This window comes from Corylus avellana, chromosome 8, assembly GCF_965113065.1.
Source record: "Corylus avellana chromosome 8, dhCorAvel1.hap1.2, whole genome shotgun sequence".
Classification (NCBI taxonomy): Eukaryota; Viridiplantae; Streptophyta; class Magnoliopsida; order Fagales; family Betulaceae; genus Corylus; species Corylus avellana.
The window spans coordinates 4,881,682-4,903,050 of NC_142497.1; the positions used below are offsets into that span (position 1 = coordinate 4,881,682).

The 21,369-nt window shown below is 33.6% G+C and overlaps 3 protein-coding genes and 1 pseudogene across 6 annotated transcripts; all 4 read right to left on the minus strand.

Annotated features, from left to right (window-relative positions):
- Positions 1–423: 423 nt before the first annotated feature.
- Positions 424–2,251, minus strand: LOC132162781 (uncharacterized). The gene is made up of 3 exons (XM_088519105.1): positions 2,181–2,251; positions 786–1,053; positions 424–561 (listed from the first exon to the last, which is right to left on the minus strand). Exons 1-3 carry the CDS (start codon positions 2,249–2,251, stop codon positions 424–426), a joined length of 477 nt encoding a protein of 158 aa, XP_088375231.1.
- An 895-nt stretch (positions 2,252–3,146) lies between these two features.
- On the minus strand, positions 3,147–6,728 carry LOC148584001 (uncharacterized). Of its 4 annotated transcripts, none has more exons than XM_088519220.1 (4): positions 6,464–6,728; positions 5,287–5,381; positions 5,141–5,200; positions 3,147–3,987 (listed from the first exon to the last, which is right to left on the minus strand). In XM_088519220.1, the coding sequence occupies exons 1-4, from the start codon at positions 6,531–6,533 to the stop codon at positions 3,517–3,519; spliced, it is 696 nt and encodes a 231-aa protein (XP_088375346.1). In that variant the 5' UTR covers positions 6,534–6,728; the 3' UTR covers positions 3,147–3,516. The 4 variants fall into 4 exon arrangements, with proteins under 4 accessions (XP_088375346.1, XP_088375345.1, XP_088375348.1 ...); XM_088519219.1 differs by having other exon boundaries at positions 3,147–4,035; XM_088519222.1 differs by lacking the exon at positions 5,141–5,200.
- A 295-nt stretch (positions 6,729–7,023) lies between these two features.
- LOC132162777 (TMV resistance protein N-like) lies at positions 7,024–10,078 on the minus strand. Its single transcript, XM_088519106.1, has 4 exons — positions 9,089–10,078; positions 8,658–8,978; positions 7,461–8,558; positions 7,024–7,344 (listed from the first exon to the last, which is right to left on the minus strand). Exons 1-4 carry the CDS (start codon positions 10,061–10,063, stop codon positions 7,024–7,026), a joined length of 2,715 nt encoding a protein of 904 aa, XP_088375232.1. The 5' UTR covers positions 10,064–10,078.
- A 1,274-nt stretch (positions 10,079–11,352) lies between these two features.
- LOC132162774 (disease resistance protein RPV1 pseudogene) lies at positions 11,353–11,868 on the minus strand (annotated as a pseudogene).
- Positions 11,869–21,369: the final 9,501 nt, after the last annotated feature.

A 21,369-nucleotide genomic window follows, 5' to 3' on the forward strand; every position in this document is an offset into this window, starting at 1 on the left:
TCTAGTCCTCCCACAAGCCTCATCTTTGTGAGTCAAGTTACTGTGCTTGTTATTCCACCCTGTTCTGAACGGTGTATCCAATGCAAACCGGAAAATAGCCTTAGGATTAAAGGAACTACCTTTTTTTTTTTTTTTTTAAAGAACAAACCCATGTTTATAGGTCTCCTAATGATTTGCTAAATACGGAGAAAGGCCTTTTTTTTTTTTTTTTTTTTACTAACCCTTTCCTTGGAGTTGTGTTTCCTAAAGTCGATGAAACTAACTTTTTCTTACAAAAGGTTGAATATATGACGTACATAAAATTATTAAGCTAAAATAAATAAACAAACAAATCATTATACTAGAATTTTATTGGCCATATCATATGGGCATATATACCAATACAAGCATATTTCTTGACACACGGCTTTGGATGAAGCAGGCCTATAAGATAGAGGGTTCTTCTCCAAGCAAGAGTTCCCTGAACAGAGCCTCACACAAACCATTCTCGTGAATCATTAGATGCCCTCCATCAGGAACGTCATGATACCTGATCCAGGGGAGCTTCTTCACCAAATATCGCTGCATTTCATAATGCACAAGTTTATCTTCATGACTATGCCAGAGATGAACATAGGCCTCATTGTTAGGGAATGGATTTTTAATCTCCATTGGGTCGAATTCCCAGTTCCCAAAATGCACTATTATGTCTCTATGCAGTGATTCGTAGACCCCTTGTACAAAAACACACGATTTTGTCATAACTGGCCATAAACCATCACTAAACAAGTAATGGGAAGCTTTACCTCATCAGGCATTGGCACTTGTGACATTTTCTGGATGGTTTCTACATCGCGTTTGTTAAAAAGAATAGGGTGTCTTTGCAAGATAGAACAATAAGTGAACCACTTCTGGGTCATCCACCAGTAGACTAGTCCAGGGGCATAGTGCCCAATCCAGAGTTTCCATTGATCTCTCTTTAGTTGCTTCTTGTACACCTCATTCATCAGTTTCGGAGGAAAAGACGGCCACCAAAAATTGATCACTGGAACCACTAGAGTCACACCAGCTAGCCTGCAACATTTAACACAACAATTTCATAAAATTCTGGTCACTTATTGATGCAATATCCCTTTTCTTCAAAGTGTTTTGTACAGGAGAGAACCAAATTGGCTCCAAAACAAAAACAAATGGACGAGAGATTAAACCAAAAATGGCATGAAAATAGAAGTGGGAAAGAGTAGCCTGCCTGTGTGGTATGTATAATGTATTTGAGGCAAGCCCAAACTGGGTAAGTTCCAAGTGACATTCCAATTGTATAAAACCTGGTTCCTAGCTTCAGTTGGACAGCCAGTTCTTGAGATCACTTTCACCGTACCCATCTTTTATACACACCCATCTCATCCATCAATTCCTGCACCCTCAAAAATAATCTGCAAGTTATATTGACGTGATCAAGATGTTTCATTTATAAGCAAAAAGGTTGGTTTGGAGCAGAGTTGCTTACTGTAAAAAAATCCTCACTGTACAATATTTAAACAAACGAGGAATGGGAAGGAAATCTTGTGCATAATAGGATGCGAGAGGATTTTCTACAGCCGACTGCCTGAAAGCAGAGTCAGGTGCATTTTAGTTAGTTCAAAATGATATAGGGTTTCTTCATTATTCTACTTTTGCTAGTGCTTTCTGGAGGTTATAATAGCAACCAAATCACCTGGAAATTGACAAACAAAGTAGATAAAATTAGGATTACTACCACCAAATATTCTAAAATTCAAATTCCCATGCTCATGGACCTCTTGTTTTCTTCTCTTTCTTGGGTAAGTGTGACTGTGAGTGAGGCTCATGAAATTGATAAACAATAAAAAGAGCATAACCCTTTCCACTCAAATGAATCATGAGCCCAATCAAAATCTGTATGCATTTGAATTGTTCCATTTGATTTTCGATCAAATGGTACTTTTTATAGAAAAAGGACTTGGAAAAATCAAAATATTATCTTTGTCTTGGATCTAGGAAAACTTCAAACACTTTCAATTCCTCGGAACTTTCTCAGCAACCGAACAGAAAGACACGAATCAACACCAAAACATGAAAAAAAAACTACCGAATATCAAAATTAAGCCTAAAATCAAATACACAACGAGACAGAGAGAGAGTGGGGGGGTAAAATTGGAAATGCACCACCAGAACTCTTCTACAGTGTCAAAGGTATAGAGTTGTGGAGAGACATGCGTATGTGTTCGCCGCCATCTCTATGCTCGCTCGCCATTCCTGCGCTGTGCTTCTCCTTTTCTTTATCGCTTTGTCTCTATCCTCTGGGATGGAAAATGGCACTCGGTAACTTTTTAGACCTTTGATTTTTTTTTCAAAAGATACTAACCATTAACTGGCTCCTGTAAGTAATATTATATAATCACATAAAAAGCGGGGGACAAAAACCCATTACAAAAAGTAAATAAAATAAAATTAAGCACAATAATTGTGATAATAGCAACCAAATCACCTGGTAAATGTCCTGAAACCAAGTATTGCCACCAAATTTTCAGTTACGTACCAAGAAGAGGGGGGCAGGAGGTTGCTGCTTTTGGTTCGCTTCGACAATTGATGAATGGGCGCAGCGTCTTATTGTCTGATTAAATTCTATCTCGCAATGCGATTGCATTGATTCAACCAATCTGGAAGCTACCCAATTGACAGAGATGCTACAACATTACATATATTTCCTTTAAGGACTTGGCTTAAAGGAAATATCCTTACTTTTAAGATATTTTAGTTACTATATATAATTAATATTCATAAATTTTTTTCACACATGGTTTTAGGTGATTGTGATGATATATCTTCAGTCTCAACTATCAAGTTAGGCTCATAGAAGATACCGATTAAAACGATATCATAAAATAAATATATAAAACAACAACATAATAAGAAAACAGGAAATTACACTTGGGCTCCTCAATTTACTTACCACCTTATTATTTGCGATGTCTCTTCAATTTTTCAATTTTGTTAATAATGTACCTTACCAACAAATTGCAATTTTGTATAGTAACGACTACAGCAAATACTAAGAAGCAGACCCAGGCCGAAATTTAAATGCAATGGTCCAATGAATGAACCGACCTGGCATGTTGAAATTGGGTGAAATCCCAACAACGGACATGGTTCAATGTGCTCATCATCCAAGGCACATGGGCTATTTCTTGAATATGAGGAGATTAATTTAAGCTGGATCCAATCCATTAACTTTTGCAAAATCTTCATCCAATTCTACTTCGGTGGGCTTGATCTTGATCATCTTCATTCCATAATGATTATCCTTCTCCATATGTGAGAAACAGGGATGTGGCTAAAGAAACCAACATTTTTGTTGGTACCAATAATATCCAAGCTTGTATGTATTGGACCATTTTTTTTTTTTGAATAAATCTCGTCCCATTATAATACCAATAAACATCTAGAGCTAAACACTCTAAATAGAAAGAGTAGAATGCTCTAAAACGACAATATTTGAAATACAGCTGGAAATTTCCTCTATCCAAACACAACCATTTGATTCCTAACTACTTGCTTGGCTAGTCCATGTGCAACTTGATTCGCATCCCTTTTAGTATGCATGACCATCCAACTCCTTCTAGAGTTTAGAACCACCCTAATATCTGCCACAATTTGTCCATGAGCGCACCAATTCCAAGCTGAGGCAAGAATATCTTGGACCACGATCAAAGAATCACCTTCTAACACCACGTAATGCAAGCCCAAATCACAACAAAATTCAGCAGCTCGTACTGCTCCAACTGCTTCCGCTATTGCTGAGGGATGTAAACAGTTTAAAGTTTTTCTCAGTGCAGCATGTATTAATCCTTTATGATCCCTTACAATAACACACAAACCCATACAATTGTTTTTAGTATCAAGAGCCACATCCCAATTCACTTTAAATCTTCCAAAAACCGGTGGTTTCCATGACACAGGAGGCTCCACCCCACCATTCACATTACTTCCCTGCACACACGGATTCCCCTGAAATTGTAAGAGTAATGCTTCTGCCACCTGTATCAAACTATTTGGATGAGAAAATACCCCTCCATGCACTACTACATTACGTCTCATCCAAATTTTCTTCGCTAAAACAGCAAAAATGCAGACTTCCTCCTTACAACACCAAATCACAAGTAAAAGCAAAATAAAACAAAACAAGAGACAATTTTATGAATAAAGCTTCCTTTTACTTATTTCCAGAATGATAGAAATTAACTGATGAAGCTGAAACTGAATCTAGACAAAATGAGAAGATACAAAAAGGTAATTGAGAATGACTACACAAATTAATGGCCCGAGAGGCCACATTAAAACAGATGGTTTGGAGGGTTGCAATGCAATTCTCCTTGTTACGGCTCTCTCTAATGATGCTAAGCAAGCAAGGAACAACTCTGAGTTCTCCCATTTGTTCAATGGCCTTCTAAAGGCTTGAGAGTATTGAAAGGATAGCCAACAACTCTTCAGAATCAAGGAGAAAAGAAATGAACAAAGATACGTGAAAGTGTATCTGCTAATGGGAGTCCTCCATAGTGTCATTCCGATTACAAGATTGAGATCTTAAATCCTTGTCATCTTCCTTTGACTCAGACTTTGACGATCCAGAAACAAAAACAGAATCCTCAAGTGCCTCAAGAAAAGACAAAGTAGTAAATTTGACTGTAAGAAAAGAGGAAAGACAAAATAACCATGAGTTAATGAGTGGGTAAACCAAACAAAAATTACATCTCTCTCTTACTATTATTGTTTTTTTTTTTTTAAGTAATGTATTGCGCAGACAAAAAATAAAATCAGCACCAGCCCCTCACACGTTTGGATCCAACAAAAGCTTTTTTTGACAAACATGCAAGTATCCTATAGTGTCAAGGACCGTTCTCAACATCACCTTGCTAAACACAAATAAATAACTCAAACCTACAAGCTTTCTTCTACCCTGGAAATAATTCAAAACTTTGCTGAGCTCCCTATGATTTGATATGGAAAATAGCATAAACAAGCAAATATAACGAAGATGAAGAATTTGACTTATATATTAAGAATATAAAAGTTACCAATACGACATGCATGATATAGTCCCAAGAAGTGGGGCTTCAAATTATTTAATAAGTGGAGAACCTACTCGTTGGCAAAAAGTTGGAACTCTGTAGCAATTCCAATATATCCTCCGAAGTAAATTGACCTTGCATGTTATAAGCAATAGAACTCGTAAATTGGAGTATGAAGGTAAAGTACTAATGGAAATAGAAACTCCAGACTATTGTATACCTCAGGTAAGTATAATGCTAAATGGTGTGCTAATGGCACTGTGCGGATGAATGGCATTATCAAATCAGGTTTCAAAATATCACTTAGTCCCAAGCCTAGCCGACAAAAGAAAAGACAAAATTAAATCCATATGTTAACAAAAAGTAAAAATACATAAAGTATGACTATAGCCTACTTCACCATGTACCCACATTAAGTTATCCACATATCCTATTTTCTGGTTTTCCAAAAATTTAACCTAATTACACTACCATATCAGTTAACAAGAAGTCGGCCCATATAAATGATCTGGCCAACAAGGCAAACCATAGAAAACCAACATCCTTCAATTACCTTTATAAATCTACTGCCACCATGTCATACTCTTTCAGTATAAATCACTAATTTTAACTATCTTGACTCATATGGCATAAGGGATTATGATGACAAGAGTTGCTTCTTTTTTTGATCCGTAAGTTAGGCACACACACCAAATGAGTTTTGACAATCTTTTTGTCAATGCACTACCTGTCACACTAGGCAACAAAAAAATCTTATAGAACCATGGCTATTGACAGGGGATTTTTGCAACAAGCTTTCAGAAAGTGGCCCAAGCAACTGAGGAATGGCATCTAAGACTCACAAAATGACGGGTTTTTGGCAACAAGCTTTGAGGAAGCGGCTTAAGCAACAGAGGAATGGCATCTAAAGGCTCACCAAAGAGTGCCAGAACACCGCCAAACCCCCCTCATATCTGCTTTATTCACAATAAGAACACCCAAAAACCACCATAGAGACATTTTATCAAACACCATGTACTAATGCTAAATTTCACTCTATGTAAAAGAAAACTAAGAAAGTACATAACATGGAACCAGGGAAGTTTATCGAGCTGGTTCGAAAAATTTGACAATTATAAATAAAACAAACAAAGCAAGAATTAACAGAGAGAAATATGACTTTGAAAAATCAGAATATTATCATTGTCTTAAACCTAAAAAAACTTAAAATACTCTGAATTCCTAGAGACTTTGTCAGAAAAGAAACAGAAAGAAACGAATGAAGAAAGAGGAAAAATAGCAACACAAACCCATATCACCATCAACACCAAAACAAGAACAAAATTACCAAATATCAAAATTAAGCCCAGAGTCAAATAGACGAGAGAGAGAGAGATTGGGTAAAATTAGAAACGCACCTCTAAAACTCTTGTACAGTGTCGAAGTTGTAGAGCTGCGGAGTGAGGTGGCTCTGTGTTCGCTCGTCATTCGTGCGCTATTCTTCTCCTTTTCTTTGTCGGTTCGCGTCTAATCCTCTGGGATGGAAACGTCAACATTTTTTGTTTTATCTTAATGCCCATTGACCTGTTTCTTATGAGGCGAATTTTTATCCTCTGACAATTAACCGACTCAATTGATCCAGATGCTACAACATTAGATTTAATTGGGCCTTTGACCTTGAGATGTGGCAGACTTGGGTAGTACAAACGAGAGAAAAGATTCTCATAACTTTCGAAACCCAAAGCACGTGGAGAAATGGTGTTGAGAACTTGGTACAACGCAGAAGCATCATGCTCATCACGTACTAAACGCGCCCCACACTCCTTTACCTCAACATTCAGTCTGCCTGTTGTAATTGAAGCCTCAATGCACCCCCCAATTGTACGCTCAAACCACCAATATTCATTAAACCACTCAGCTGTTATATACACCCAAAATCCGTTTGGCCCAACAGAAGGGACTCCAGGGGCACAAAAGACTAACGGTTTTGTAACATCAAAACCATTGACTTGATATTGAAATTGACAAACAAAGTTGGGAAAATTACTATTACTGCCATCAAATATTGTTGTAGAATTCGAATTCCCCTTCCGCTCATCGACCTTGAGTTTTCTTCTCTTTCTTGGATGAGTAGTGTGAGGCTCATGAAATTCATAAACAATAAAAACAGCATACCCCTTCCACGTCCGGTACTTATCTGAGCCAAAATCTGAATGCAATTGAATTGTTCCAAACGAATTAGTGCTTTTATCGTTGAACCACTCTGGGATTCCTGATCCCACCAACGCAGGGCCGCATGCTATAGCAGAAAAATCTTCGTACTGTAAAATAAAAACCAAAGAGAAAAAGATGTTAAAGCTATTACAAAACAATATTATAACTTAATTAATTTAGTGTGTTAAAAAAGAGACTCACACTTTCTTTACTCCATACAAGACTTCGTGGATGCAGACGGAGGATCTTGAAGGGATTTCCATCATAATCAAAATAAGCTTCTACGACAGAATAATCAATGCTCCTTAATTTTTCATTTGAACTCCTCCATATCTCCATTTGCTTATTATAAAACAACTCCAGCAATGGACAATTTTTTACGCTCAACCATTTCAATCCCAGTGGAAGCTTCGGCAATACTTGAAGACAACTACAGTCATCCAAGGAAAGGGTATGAAGATTTAAAAGTTGAGACAGCCTATCTGGTATTCTTGTAAATTTGTTCCCACTCAAATTTAAATTACGAAGTAAGTATAAGCAACTAAGATCATTGGTGATCGCTCCGTCCAATAGGTTGCAATAACTCAAATCTAGCACTTCAAGATTGGAAAGTTGCCAGGCGCCATCTATTATCCTCGTAAATTTGTTCCCAGACAAATTTAAATAATTAAGTGAGGATAAGCAACTAAGATCATTGGGGATCGCTCCATCTGATAGATTGCGATAACTCAAATCTAGTTGTCTTAAATAGCATAAACACGAGAATGAATTTGGGAACAAAAGACTTATCATGGGATCTGGTCCACTACCTATTGGAAATTTCCTTGTAGCACTTCCACCTACATAAAGGCGCTCTAGACATTTCATACCACTCAACAGGTTCTTTGGGATTTTCTCTAGTCTTGAGCAATCAGATATATCGAGATTTACAAGAGACGACAACCTCTTTAATGATAGTGGTAACTTTTTTATGGCAGTCTCCTTCAAATAAAGATATTGCAAAGATGTCATATTACCCACATTATCTGGAATTTTGTTGAGTCTTGAACAGCCAGAAAGATAAAGATGTTCAAGAGATTCCAAGCTGATCATCTCGTCTGGAAGTCTCTTAAGATGTTTGCAACCTTTTAGATTCAACCATGTAAGCCGTCTTAGAAATCCAATGGATAGGTGGACCTTGGACAAACTTGTACAACCTTCAAGATTTAATTTCTCAAGATTTGGGACTCCGCTCAAATCTGGTGTCTCCATCAAGTTTTGAGAATGACTTAGGTCAATGTGTTTCAATTTGTCAAAACTCTGTTATAGACGACCAATGAATAGTTAGATAAAATGAAGAAGAGTAAAAGGACTAAGAAGAATAAGAATAAATTAAATTTGCATAAGCCAAAATCTTACATTCCCTCCAACCCATAGTTGCTTGATGCAGCTCTCATGCATTATGAGCTCAACAAGATTGTCTGATTGGAAATTGGTCGGCAAGGATTCTAAAGGATATTGCCACCATTCCATAACGCATAACTCATTGCTTAGCATGAAATTCGAAGTATCTCCATGCCATTCCAGATTAGTGTATAAATTATCATGATATGCATAGAAGTAACGACAGCGAATCTGAAGCATTTTCAATTTTTTCATCTTTGAGAAGGCTTCAAACTTTAGTTGCTCCGGTTTCTTTAAAGGTAAGTTTAGGACGATACCTTTAACCGCATCAGTTCCCTAATAACAAACAAAAATGAAATTAGTATGATGGAAATATTTGGAAATTAATACTTGGGAGAATTACTATAAAAAATGTACTTCTCTATGTTTATGTCTAATCCACTTACAGTATCATTTTTCAATACGTCAATGACATCCTTATCATGATATAATCTACTACGTTTGCCAGGCTCCGCAGACTCATCATGAACTATTTTTTGACCCATTTTTTGTAACAAATCATGCATCTTCAATGTTTCGAACTTTGAGATGGTTATAAGAGATTTGTCCACAAGAACTTTGATATTGATGTTCGGATGGTAACCCAAACCTTTTAGTTTGTGTATGATGCTACCCATATGTGCTCCATTGAAGAAGAATGCAATATCTAAAAACATCTGTTTCTCCAGAGGCTCCAATCCATCAAAACTTATTTTAAGTTTATCCAAAATTTTTGCGTTAGGATTTTCTTTTAGGAAATCCCTCGCACTTTCCCATTCATCAATGTTTCTGCCAAATAAGAAGGAACCAAAAACTTCAAGAGCTAAAGGAAGGCCTTGAGCGTAATTCACAACTTCCTTAGACAATTCCACATAATTTTCTTCGGGATGGGATTTCTTGAAGGCTTTCCTACTAAAGAGCTGTAAAGCTTCATTATTATTCATCTTCTTTACCTTATAGGTGTCATTCACAACTCTATTTAGCAAATGATGATCTCTACTTGTTATAAGGATCCTACTTCCTCGACCAAACCAATCATGGCTCCCTACTAATGCGTTTAGTTGTTCTTCTCCATCCACATTGTCAAGAACAATAAAAACCTTTTTACTTTGTAGTCTGCTCATTATCACTCTGCTTGCCCCATAGTCATTCCATATATTTATTTCTCTTTCCATGAGGATCTCAAAAATAAGTTGTTTTTGTAAATAAAGTAAACCATGAGTTATGGTTTCTTCTCTAACATTAGCAATATAGCAACTAGCTTCAAATTGATGAGACACCCTTTCATAAATGAATTTTGACAGGGTTGTCTTCCCAATTCCACCCATCCCATGAATCCCCAAAAAGAGAACATCATCCAACCCTATACAAAGTTTGCTCATAATTTCCTCCGCATGGGATTCTATTCCAACAAGACCCTTGGAAACATTTGAGAAGTTAACCAATCCTCTAAATATCGTTCTACTAATTTCTTCAACAACTTTTGATTCGTGAGTACTGTAGAAAAGATAGGACATCAGTATAACCATAGATCGAGAGACATATGTTTAATCATGTACAATGGTTAGCTTCATTTAACAAATAAATGAGAATTCTTAATTTATAATGTATCACCATAATTAAGATTTAATTTGCTTGGACGGTCTAATAAAGAATCGTGTTTTTTTTTTTCACTTGACTATAAAAAGTTTACAATGTCACATTTCCATTGGGTTTTTTTGTTAATTCCTAATGAAGAATGCCAAAATACCCAAAATACACATTTTTATAGTAAAATAAAAAAAAATAAGTTGATGCCAGCTAGGCTAACCAATGGCCAAGCTGTGGGTTCTATTTTTTTTTTTAAGAAATATTAAATACAGGATTATAAGGGACATTTCACATATATTCCGTCTAATTTAACCCTAAATTTAGAGAATTTCACATATACTAAATTGAGAATTTTCAAAATTTAGAGAAATGATTGCAAATGCATTGAAAGTTTAGGAGGTTAAATGAAGTCTCCCCTTAAATTATTTGTATGCTTCTTGTATTCCCTTTTTCGAAGTCTTTCTTTTCTTTTATCTTCACAATAAGAAAAAGATATCACAAATAGACCAATTAAATACATTTACTAGATATAATCTGCTTTTTTTAATCAAAGCAATTCTGCACCAACTGTAAATTTGTGAGACAATGATATATAGAGGATAAAAAGACTATTCATTGTAAACAAATCGTAAGGATTGGTGTAAATGATCATCATGGTTGTATGTATGGTTAATTGGAAATGGCAATAGCATTTTAATCCAAAATTTATGGTTTTCAACTCCCCCAAATATTGTTTATTAGTAAGATGTAATTTGATCATGTCACAATTTTGAAGTGATTCTTGATTTGTTATGAGTATTGTTTAAATTTTTTATTCTAAATTTCTTTATTATGATAATTTGTTTTAGCGACATCATCATATATCTAAATTATTTTTATTTTTTATTCTTTAGGTCTTGATTGCTTGTGGTACTTTTTCTACAAAATCTGTGAGTTTTTATGATGATATGATGATGCCAATAATATATGATTTAGCTAGACCCAAAAGAAAAAGAAAATGCAACAAAAAAGGGAAATAAAGATGCTTCTATCACTACAAAAATACAAACAGAAAGAATTAGAAAAGACTAATTATTTAATGTTACCTATCATGTGCATGCCATCCGGAGATATTGCCCACTTCTCTCAAAGCAGCTCTCCACATTTGCATCTCATTGATGTCAATCTTGGGATCTTTTTCTTTTTTATGCCTACCAAAAGCTTTTGCAAAAGTCCCCTTCTGTTTTCGTACATGGGAAGGATCCACGTGGTAGAAAATAGGCAAAACTTCCAGCCCCGAGTATTTCATGCATTCGACGATCTTGGTAAGTTCAATGAGGCACCATCTAGAGGAAGCGTAGTTTGGAGAGATAACAACAATCGCATACATGGATTCTTGTATTGCTTTTATGAGCTCCTTAGAAATCGTTTTTCCTCGCTCAAGCTTTTCATCGTCTCTAAACACGATAATGCCTTTTTGAATCAAAGCCGTATATAAATGGTCGGTAAAACTCTTGCGAGTGTCTTTACCGTAGAAACTGAGAAAAACATCGTATCTCCGAGGAGGTGTTGAAGAAGAAGAAGACGAAGAGACTATCTGAGTGCTCGTGGACGCCATCGATCGGAGACTTAGAAGATTGTTTAATAATGGAATATTAGTACGTAGTTTGCAGATTTCAAGAATTAGGCTTCATCAGTTTATCTTAACAAGAAGGCTCTGCCCTCTGGGTATTGTTATATATATGCAAGGCTTTAATTCCGCGTTGTGAAAAAGCGGTCAACATGAGGAAACTTCCACGAAAGTAGAAGGAAATGTCGTTGAAAGTTGGATTGGGGGTCCACCAATGAAGGTAATTTGGCGTACGTGAAGTTTCATGGAAATTCGAAGTTCGCACTTTACCTAACTTGGCTACCTACCATGCTTTGCTTATATTTTAGTTATATACTACACATAATTAATATTAATACTTTTTTAAAAAAAACAAAAAAATTAAAGTAGGATGACACAATATTGTTTTATGTGATTGTGATGATCTTCAGTCTCAAGTTAGGCTCATAGTAGATGTTAGGACATTAACTTCAAGTCTTCTGCCGTTACGACATTTTTTTCTACTTTCCTTCTATTTTTGGAGCATTTTCAGCAGAAATATGCAAAATAGCTACTAAAAAGGTATAATTTTTTACTCTAACTACTTATTTTTTCATGCATACTCCAATAAATTCTCTATTCTACTATCTATTTTCTTTAAATATTATTTTGTGCGTGAACAAGTGAAAGAAAGAGGAGGAGAGAGTAAAAGGAAGAAAGGAAGAGAAAAATAATAATAAATAAAGTTTATAGTGTGAATAGTGAATAGGTTAATCAGCCTATTTACTATTCATATTAGAAGGAAAAACTGCAAAATAGTTATTTTGCTAGAAAGGAAAAAAGGTTAATCATAGTCAAATCTAACTATTATAAAGAATTTGCATATTCTTTTGTAGATACTCTTAGAAGAAAGTCAGTCTCATGTTAGGCTATTAGTAGATCTTGTGTAATTACTTAGATAAACTTTTTTTTTATTATTTTTTTATTTTTTATTTAACAATGAGACCTGAGTTACACGGACAATTACAAATAAAATTGGGTGACTTTCCAATAACAAAACCTAAACGAAAAAGTTAATATAGAAATGGTAATAGAAACAAATAGTAGACAATGGATCCGCAAAGGATCCAAGCCTCGCACAAAGCGACATAGAAAGGCAAAAAATTATTATTATTAATATAAATATTTTTTTTAAAGTAGGATAACAAATTGTTTTATGTGATCGAAGGGAAAATTACTTGGAAGTTGCAATGTCCCTTAGCTTCAAGCAATTCCCCAGCTTTCGGGGTTGTGAAAAAGCGGTCAACATGAGGTAAGTTGGAGGTTACAATTAAATTAAGCAATAAAAGAAAGTTGTCTTCACATTGCTTTTGTGTTGCTTTTTTTTTTTATTATTATTTTTATTTTATTTTTTTAAATATGGAATGAAAATGAAATTTTACGAGCATAAAGCTCTTACAACACAGAGCATAAAACTCTGAAAATATGCTTTAAGTCTCTCCTAACCCATGTACAATTACATTTAAGGAACAAATATACTTTGTGCAGACTAGATCTAGGACATGAGATTGCTTTTGTGTAGTTGGTCTGCTTCTTTTCTTTGCAGAGATGTTCATCATTGCCAACGGGTGAGGTTTTTTATTGAAAAATGTTAGGCTTACCAATAAAGTTTTAAAAAAACAATTTACAATATGATGTGTCACAATATGATTGAGTTTTTCAAAAGTTGAATTTATCTCATTTTTAATTGTATTGTGCCACGTCATGTTTTTATTAGATGAGAGAGAATCATATGTATTTTTTTTATTAGTATTTGTTATGAATTTGTTAAATTCCAGTAACCCAATTCTAGCTTGATCTCCACTTCTACCTTGATTACCTGTCTTACAATATTTTCAAAATATATTTTTTGTATTTGCTCAACTAATTTATATTTTCTGATTTTATTATGTACCTAATATTATTCATTAATTACTTAATTGTATTTTCTATTTTAACAGGCATTATTCAACTATAAATATACATTTTTTGTACATAGATTGACACACAAAAATATAAAATTCTATTCAAATTTTGATCTATTCCTTTCGCTTTTAAAATTAGTATTAAATTTTAGATAAATCATACGTGAATTTTGATCTAATAGTAATTTTAAAAGTCACGTCAACTTTAGGAGGATAAAAAGATGGTCCAAACATTACTCTAAACCTATTGTCTACATCCTGTATGCTTAAGGTATCTCCTCTTTTATAATCAAATTTCATTAATTACTACATATCAAAAAAGAATATAAGAAAAACATTATTACTGATTTGTTGCCCCTGTAATATAAGGTCAAGTGTCTTGAAGCAATTGACCAGTATGTCTAAAGCATGAGTTTTTAAAAGCACTATTGATAAGGGCAAGCAAAGGGCAAAAGGGTATATCAGAGCCATGCAGATGGAAGAATCAAAATTCCAAATTAATGACCCACGCACCAACTACAGGAAATGGATGCAAATTCTACACAATTATATATCAGACCCACAAAAGAGCCCACAACACGCCATGTTTTCTTGCTTTCCCATTCAACACGGTGTTAAGTCTCTTTTCGAGTCTTGTCGTACGTGAAAGGAGAGATAATTATATTTATTTATTTTTTTGTTAGTATTTGTTATGAATTGTTAAATTAGAGTACTAAAAAACCCAATTCCTTACTATTTAAAGTAACTTTTCACTATTTCATCCAATTTTTTTATGAAAAAATTACAGTTTATCCTCTCAAAGTTGACAGTGTTTTTTAATTCGAACATCAAAGTTTTAATTTTTGCAATCCACCCCCACAAAGTTTCAATTTTTTTTTCAATTCGACTAATATCATCCAAAAATTCTCATATTGCCCCTGATTGTTTTTTTTTTTTTAAAAAAAAAAAATTTATTTTTTATGAAAACGAAAACAAATTTGGGGGGTGCAAAAATGACCAGATAACCAAAGGGGTGGCTACGGCCACTCTGAATTTTTTTTAAATTTTTTTTATAAAAAATAAAAAAATAAAAATTAGGGGCAATATGGGAAGTTTTGGATAAAATTGGTCAAATTGCAAAAAATTGAAACTTTAGGGGGATGGATTTCAAAAATTGAAACTTTGGTGTTCGAATTGAAAAACACTGTCAACTTTGAGGGGATAAACTGTAATTTTCCCATTTTTTATCTATCTCACTTGTAAATTTACTATTGTATTTATGTGGAACCGATACGAGTTTACAAATTCAATGGTAAATTTATTGGATTTGTGAAAAGAGATTGAGAGAATAATTTGTAACACTCCTCCTAAAAAAATAAGAGCAAATTAAAAGACAATTTTTTGACCTGAATTTAATAACATACTTTATTTCCATGGTTGTTTCTTTATAGTTTAGAAGAATTTTCTCAAACCTAATTTAAAAGTTAACATCTATCCCTTAAAACATGTGAGGAGTACATAACTTTTTAAATACACTGACAGAGAGACTATGTTAACTCGGTACTTTAATGTCTAAAATTTGCTCGCCATTCATGAAACAAGGGAAGATAGAGAAGTAATACAAGACAGAAAATCTCTTAATCGCCATTGACACTGAGGAAAGGATTTGTAACGAAAGGATTTTATTTTAGTGTAGTCGTTGTCGCTTTACATAGCTAGAGCAAAAGGACCAACTGGCAGAAACTGCATTTGGTTACAATCTTGAATCTACGTACTCTTGATTAATTAAGACAATAATATTAGTGATTTACGTATTAACGACCCCAGGAAGTCCATGAAAAGCATCAGCAATGTATTGTGTTTGGCAGAGTATTAAGTATAATAGTGCGGAGACAAAGTCAAGACTTCCATCCAAGGAAGAACTTCAACCGACTATATATGAATTAAGACTGAAGAAACAAAAGAGGCATAAACTTCTCTGGTCAACAAAAGTAGAATGAAATGTCGTGGAAAGTGGAAAGTTGGATTCGGTGTAATTTGGAAGAATTGTTGGGATCAAAATTGGAAAAATTGTCGGGTGGCCTACTCTAGCATTTTATTTTAGATACTATAGAGTATATACATAGTCAATTGACTCTCCACTTCCAGCTTGATTATCTGCCGTCTTAGAATATATACAAAATATATTTTAACATTCTTTTTGTATTTGCTTGACTGATTTATATTTTTTTGTATAGGTTGAATTTTATTATGTAATATTGTCCATTAATTACCTAATTGTATTTTCTATTTTAATTGGCATTATTTAACTATAAATATCAAGGGTGGTGGTTGAATGGCCCAATGAAGTTTCTAAGTGGTCAGGGCATATATTAAGGCGTAGGTTTGAATCTCCGCAATGAAGAATCCTCACATAAGCCTAATTAGTATTAAACCCCTTGGATTCTCGTTGATGCCTTGGTGGGGCTGAGTCAAACTATGGTTCAGTCGGATTTGAGGGAGCGCTTGCAGTTTCCACCGTTTAGGCCCCTCCTATGCGGCTCCTAGTGAGTAGGTGCTACTATGGTCACACCCAGGTAAGATAGCCATAATTGGTCTCTCCGGCCTACCGAAACCATATATATATACCTTTTTTGTATACAGTTTGACACACAAAAACACAAAATTCTATTCAAATTTTCTAATCCTTTCTGCACAATTTCTAAATTACAGAAACTAAATCTAACTGACGACTACATTTTGGTAAACAAAATTAACTTGCACATGTGTCTACAAGCCCTACTACACAAAATTAACTTGTACATTTGTCTACAAGCCCTACTACGCTAATTCTATATTGATGCAAGATAATGAGATATGAACGAATGCTTCTTTTTGGGTGCAACCAGTTTTCTCCTTTTTTATTATTATTTTTTTTTCTAGATTTCAAGGAAAATATGAACTTTGAATTAATTACTGAGATAAACCTTTTGTCTACTTCCTGTATAGGCTGTATGCTTAAGGTATATCCTCTGACTTCCCCCCCCCATTTGAATAGAAAATAATAAAAAAATAAATAAATTGAGCTTCCGACTTTTGCTTTTGGCATTGCCTTTCTAACACTGCCAAACTTTGACCATCTCGATTCTTGATCTATTCTGATATGAGATTGAACTGCATCAGATCTTTTTAGTGTTTGGGAAAGTAAGTTTAATCTGGTTTATCGAGACCCACGACCATTTTAAACCCCTCCCCCCAAGGAAAAAAAAAAACAAAGAAAAAGCATTATTACTGATTTGTTTGCCCCTATAATATATTAAAGCAATTGACCAGTATGTCCTAAAGCATGAGTTTTTAAAAGCAGTATATTGATAAGGTAAGAGGAAGCAAAGGGTAAAAGGGTATCCAAGCAATGCAGATAGAAGAATCAAAATTCCAAATTAATGACCAACGCACCAACCACAGGATGTACACAATCATATCAGACCCACAAAAACAAAAAAGAGCACAAAGAGGCCACAACTTACAACACGCCATGCTTGTGTCAACTTTTCTGGTAACAGGTGGGATTGATAATTTTTTATAGGACATACAAAATTAACATAACATTCTTGTAAAAGTATTATTGCCTGCTTTCAGTTGTTATATGCCTACCTAACATTCTTGTAAAACTATCCTCACCGTGCAACATACAAACAAACGAATGGGAAGGAAATCCCCCCATTACATTTTCTCTCAATTTCCTAACATCGGTCCACGGATTTACCTCTCTTGTCCACCAAAGTAGAAGGAAATGTCGTGGAAATTAAGTTGGATTCGGGGTAATATGTCTGAATTGTTGGGATCGAAATTAGAAAAATTGTCGGGTGGCCTACGTGAAGACCAAGTTTCATGGAAATTAGGAGTGATTCCCTATTTGTCTACTGATTTATATTTTCTTGTATAGGTTGGTTTTATTATGTAATATTCTTCATTAATTCCTTAATTTTATTTGCTATTTTAACTGGCGAAAAATGTAAAATTAGTCTTTATAATTTACCTGATTTACATTTAGCTCTATGTGGTATAAAAACGAACTCAAAGGTCCCTAAAATACACCAAAAAAATAATTTCATCCACTAATAAACAGATTATATTAGTGATTTAGTGTGACACTGATTTAAATATGACAAATATTATAATTTTATTGGCTTTAACGTTTCACGCTATCATAATCTGCTAAGTTAGTAATTGAAATTTGGTTGTAGGGATTAAATTTTTTTTTTTTTTGGCATACTTCAAGGACTTTTGAGCGTAGTTTGATATCACAGAGAGCTAATTACAAATCAGCTAAACCATAGAGATTGATTTTGCATTTTTTTTCCTTCTAACTACAACCATAAATAGACTCTTTCTGTAAACATGTTTTTAGAAGTGTTTTTTCAATATTTCTATTGTATTATTCTAAAACTAATATGAATTTTAAAATTATTGTTGAATCAAAATCCAAAAAAATAAATAAATCACTATAAAATCATCGTTGAATCAAAATTCAATAAACAAATAAATCACTATAAAGGGAAGTTTGAATGAAGGTAATATTTTAAAATTGCTGGGAATTCTAAAAAATTTGCACTTACGTGGAGGGAATCCTTTTTGCTTGGAATGCGAAAGATGTGAGACTCCACGTTCCCTTGGCTTGAAAATGTGGTATTTTTATAAAATAACAAAAAACCTGAATTGCTAGTGACTTGAAGTGTAGTTCACCACTCGAGTAATGTTAGAAATTTTTCTTGTGTTACTTTAAGATCGAATGATGTGACTTATAAAATCATTATTGAGCTTGTGATCAGTCATTTTAAAGTGACAAAGAAATACAAGAATAACTTATAGAATTATTATGTACCAATCAGGTAGAGTCCACTGCGTGTGTCGAGGGGTCTTAAGACCACAAGTAATTATAACAAGTCTAATTATAAGATGCTGTTACTCTTTGTCCTCACTGTCCGATACTTTGAGATTTGTTACGCATGAATGATGATCAGATATGGTGCCTCCAATCCAAATCAAGTGTTGGAGGGATGAAAGAGATCATAAGTCATTTATGTGGTGTTTCACACTCAAATACAACTCTTGGTTGTTGAAGTCAAGCTGTCACTCTGTCCACTCTGCCAATATCATGCGATAATTAAGGTACTATGAAGACTTCTCTTTGGTAAACTACAAAGATTAGATATATTGATAGTCATGGACTCATGGTTCTCCTCAAAAGCAAATATTTATGAAGATTGATTTTTGATTTGATGTGGGATGGTTAATGAGAAATGACAATAAGATTTTAATCCAAAATTTATGGATTTGGACTCCCCCAAATATTGTTTATTAGTAGTAAGATGTTATAATTTGACAATGTCTTGGTTTTTATGTGATTCTTGAGTTGTTATGAGTACTGTTTACATTTATTGTTATAAATTTCTTTATTATGTTAATTTTAACTCCATCATATATTTAAACCATTTTTTTATAAAGCTTCTTTTTGTGGTACTTTATCTACAAAATTTGAGTTTTTACGATGATGATGCCCGTTAAATTACTATTTATTCTAAAAGTTTAATTAACTAATAGGAATACGTAAATTTAATCATTTAATAATTACTTTAACACTCTTTCGTCCCTCATGTGTGGACTCAAACTCTCTTCTAATATGTGAGACTTAACACATGAAATATTTATTTTAAATGAGGGGCATGTGTGGATTCAAAATCTCTTTTAATATAGGGGCAATCTGTCAAACTCTCCTAAAAGTTATTTTTTACTTTTTCATCTAATTTTTTTATCTATCTCTATCTCTGTATAATGAATTAGTAGATTTACAATTAAATTTATATGAGACTCGTATGAGTTCACAAATTCACTTTCAGCTTGATTACCCGTATTAGAATATATTCCAAATATATTTATATATTTTTAGTATTTGCTTGACTGATTTATATTTTCTTGTATACGTTGATTTTATTATGTAATATTATTCATTAATTACTTAATTGTATTTTCTATTTTAACTATAAATATAACTTTTTTGTACACAGTTTGACACACAAAAATACAAAATTCTAGTCAAAATTTCTAATCCTTTCTGCACAATTTATAAATTACAGAAACTAAATCTAACTGACGACAAAATGAACTTGTACATGTGTCTACAAGAGCCCTACTACTCTAATTTGGACATTCATCATCTCCTTTTTTCTAGATTTCCCTCTAATGTCCACGAAAGATGAAGGAAATTTCATGGAAAGAGGAAAGTTACACCTCACAACACGCCATGTTTTCTGTCTTTCCCACTCAACATGTTTTTAAGTCTCTTTTCGAGTCAAAAAGCAGTGTAAAAAAGCAGAGGCTCTGGTTATTGATTTTTATATGCAAGTCGTTGTAAAAAAGCAGTCAACACGAGAAAACTTGCAATAGAAGTAATAGCGTCGGCATTGTCGCTTCTTTTCTTTGGTGGGGCTGCTTTTGCTTCAGGTGGCATTAGCTTTAAAGGTCGATTTCTTTTTCTTTTTCGTTTTTTAATGCATAAATTATAAAAGAAGGAATTAAATTAAATGTGGTTTAATGTCTTTTCAAACTTTCAGTTTTATGAATGTATGGAAATTAAGAAGTGATTTTTCTTGAAGCAAAGCTGCTTTTTCTTCAAGTTGCCTAATTAGTCAGTCTACTCTTTGAAGTTAGTCTTCCTGTTCAACCCAATTATGCACACGTACGTCTCAGTGTTTTGCACGTCTTTTTTTTTTTTTTTTCGAACTTTTAATTTCTTATTTTGCAGACGTCTCTCGTGTTTCTAATACAATTTATAATGCGAAAATATTAATGCGGAATGATAATAAAAAATATAAAAGAGACAGAAACACAAAGATTAAGGGTTCAACAATATGTCTGCATTCACAAAAAATAATTTAGGCATATTATCACTTCCGACCAGCTCCTAAAAAATACAAAGAAAATAAAGGAAAAACGGGTACAAGGGAAGGGGGAGATTGGGAAGGGGGGAGTCCTCTCCCGGTTCATAAAATCTCTTTTAATATGATCAGGGCAATATGTCAAACTCTCCTAAAAGTTATTTTTTTACTTTTTCATCTATCTCAGTATAATGAATTGGTAAATTTACAATTAAATTTATATGAGACCCATATAAGTCCATAAATCTACTTCTAGCTTGATTATTTATCTTACAATATATTCAAAATATATTTTTATATTTTTTGTATTTGCTTGACTGATTTTTATTTTCTCGTATACCTTGATTTTATTTTGGACAGAAATTTTCTACAAATCGATTTGGAAGAAATATCCTTTAATCCATGTAAAATAGTGTCAAGCGTCTATAAACATTTAAAATGCACATTAAATTTTTAACATCATTAATAACAGTTTACTAACTTAAACTAAATTTAATGTTCTTTTTAAATGTTTATAGACACTTTGTACTATTTTACATGGGTTGAAAGATATTTCTTCCAGACTGGTTTGTATAAAGTTTCTGTCCTTTTATTTTTGTAATATTGTTCATTAATTACTTAATTGTATTTTTTATTTTAATATAAATATACCTCTTTTGTACACAGTTTGA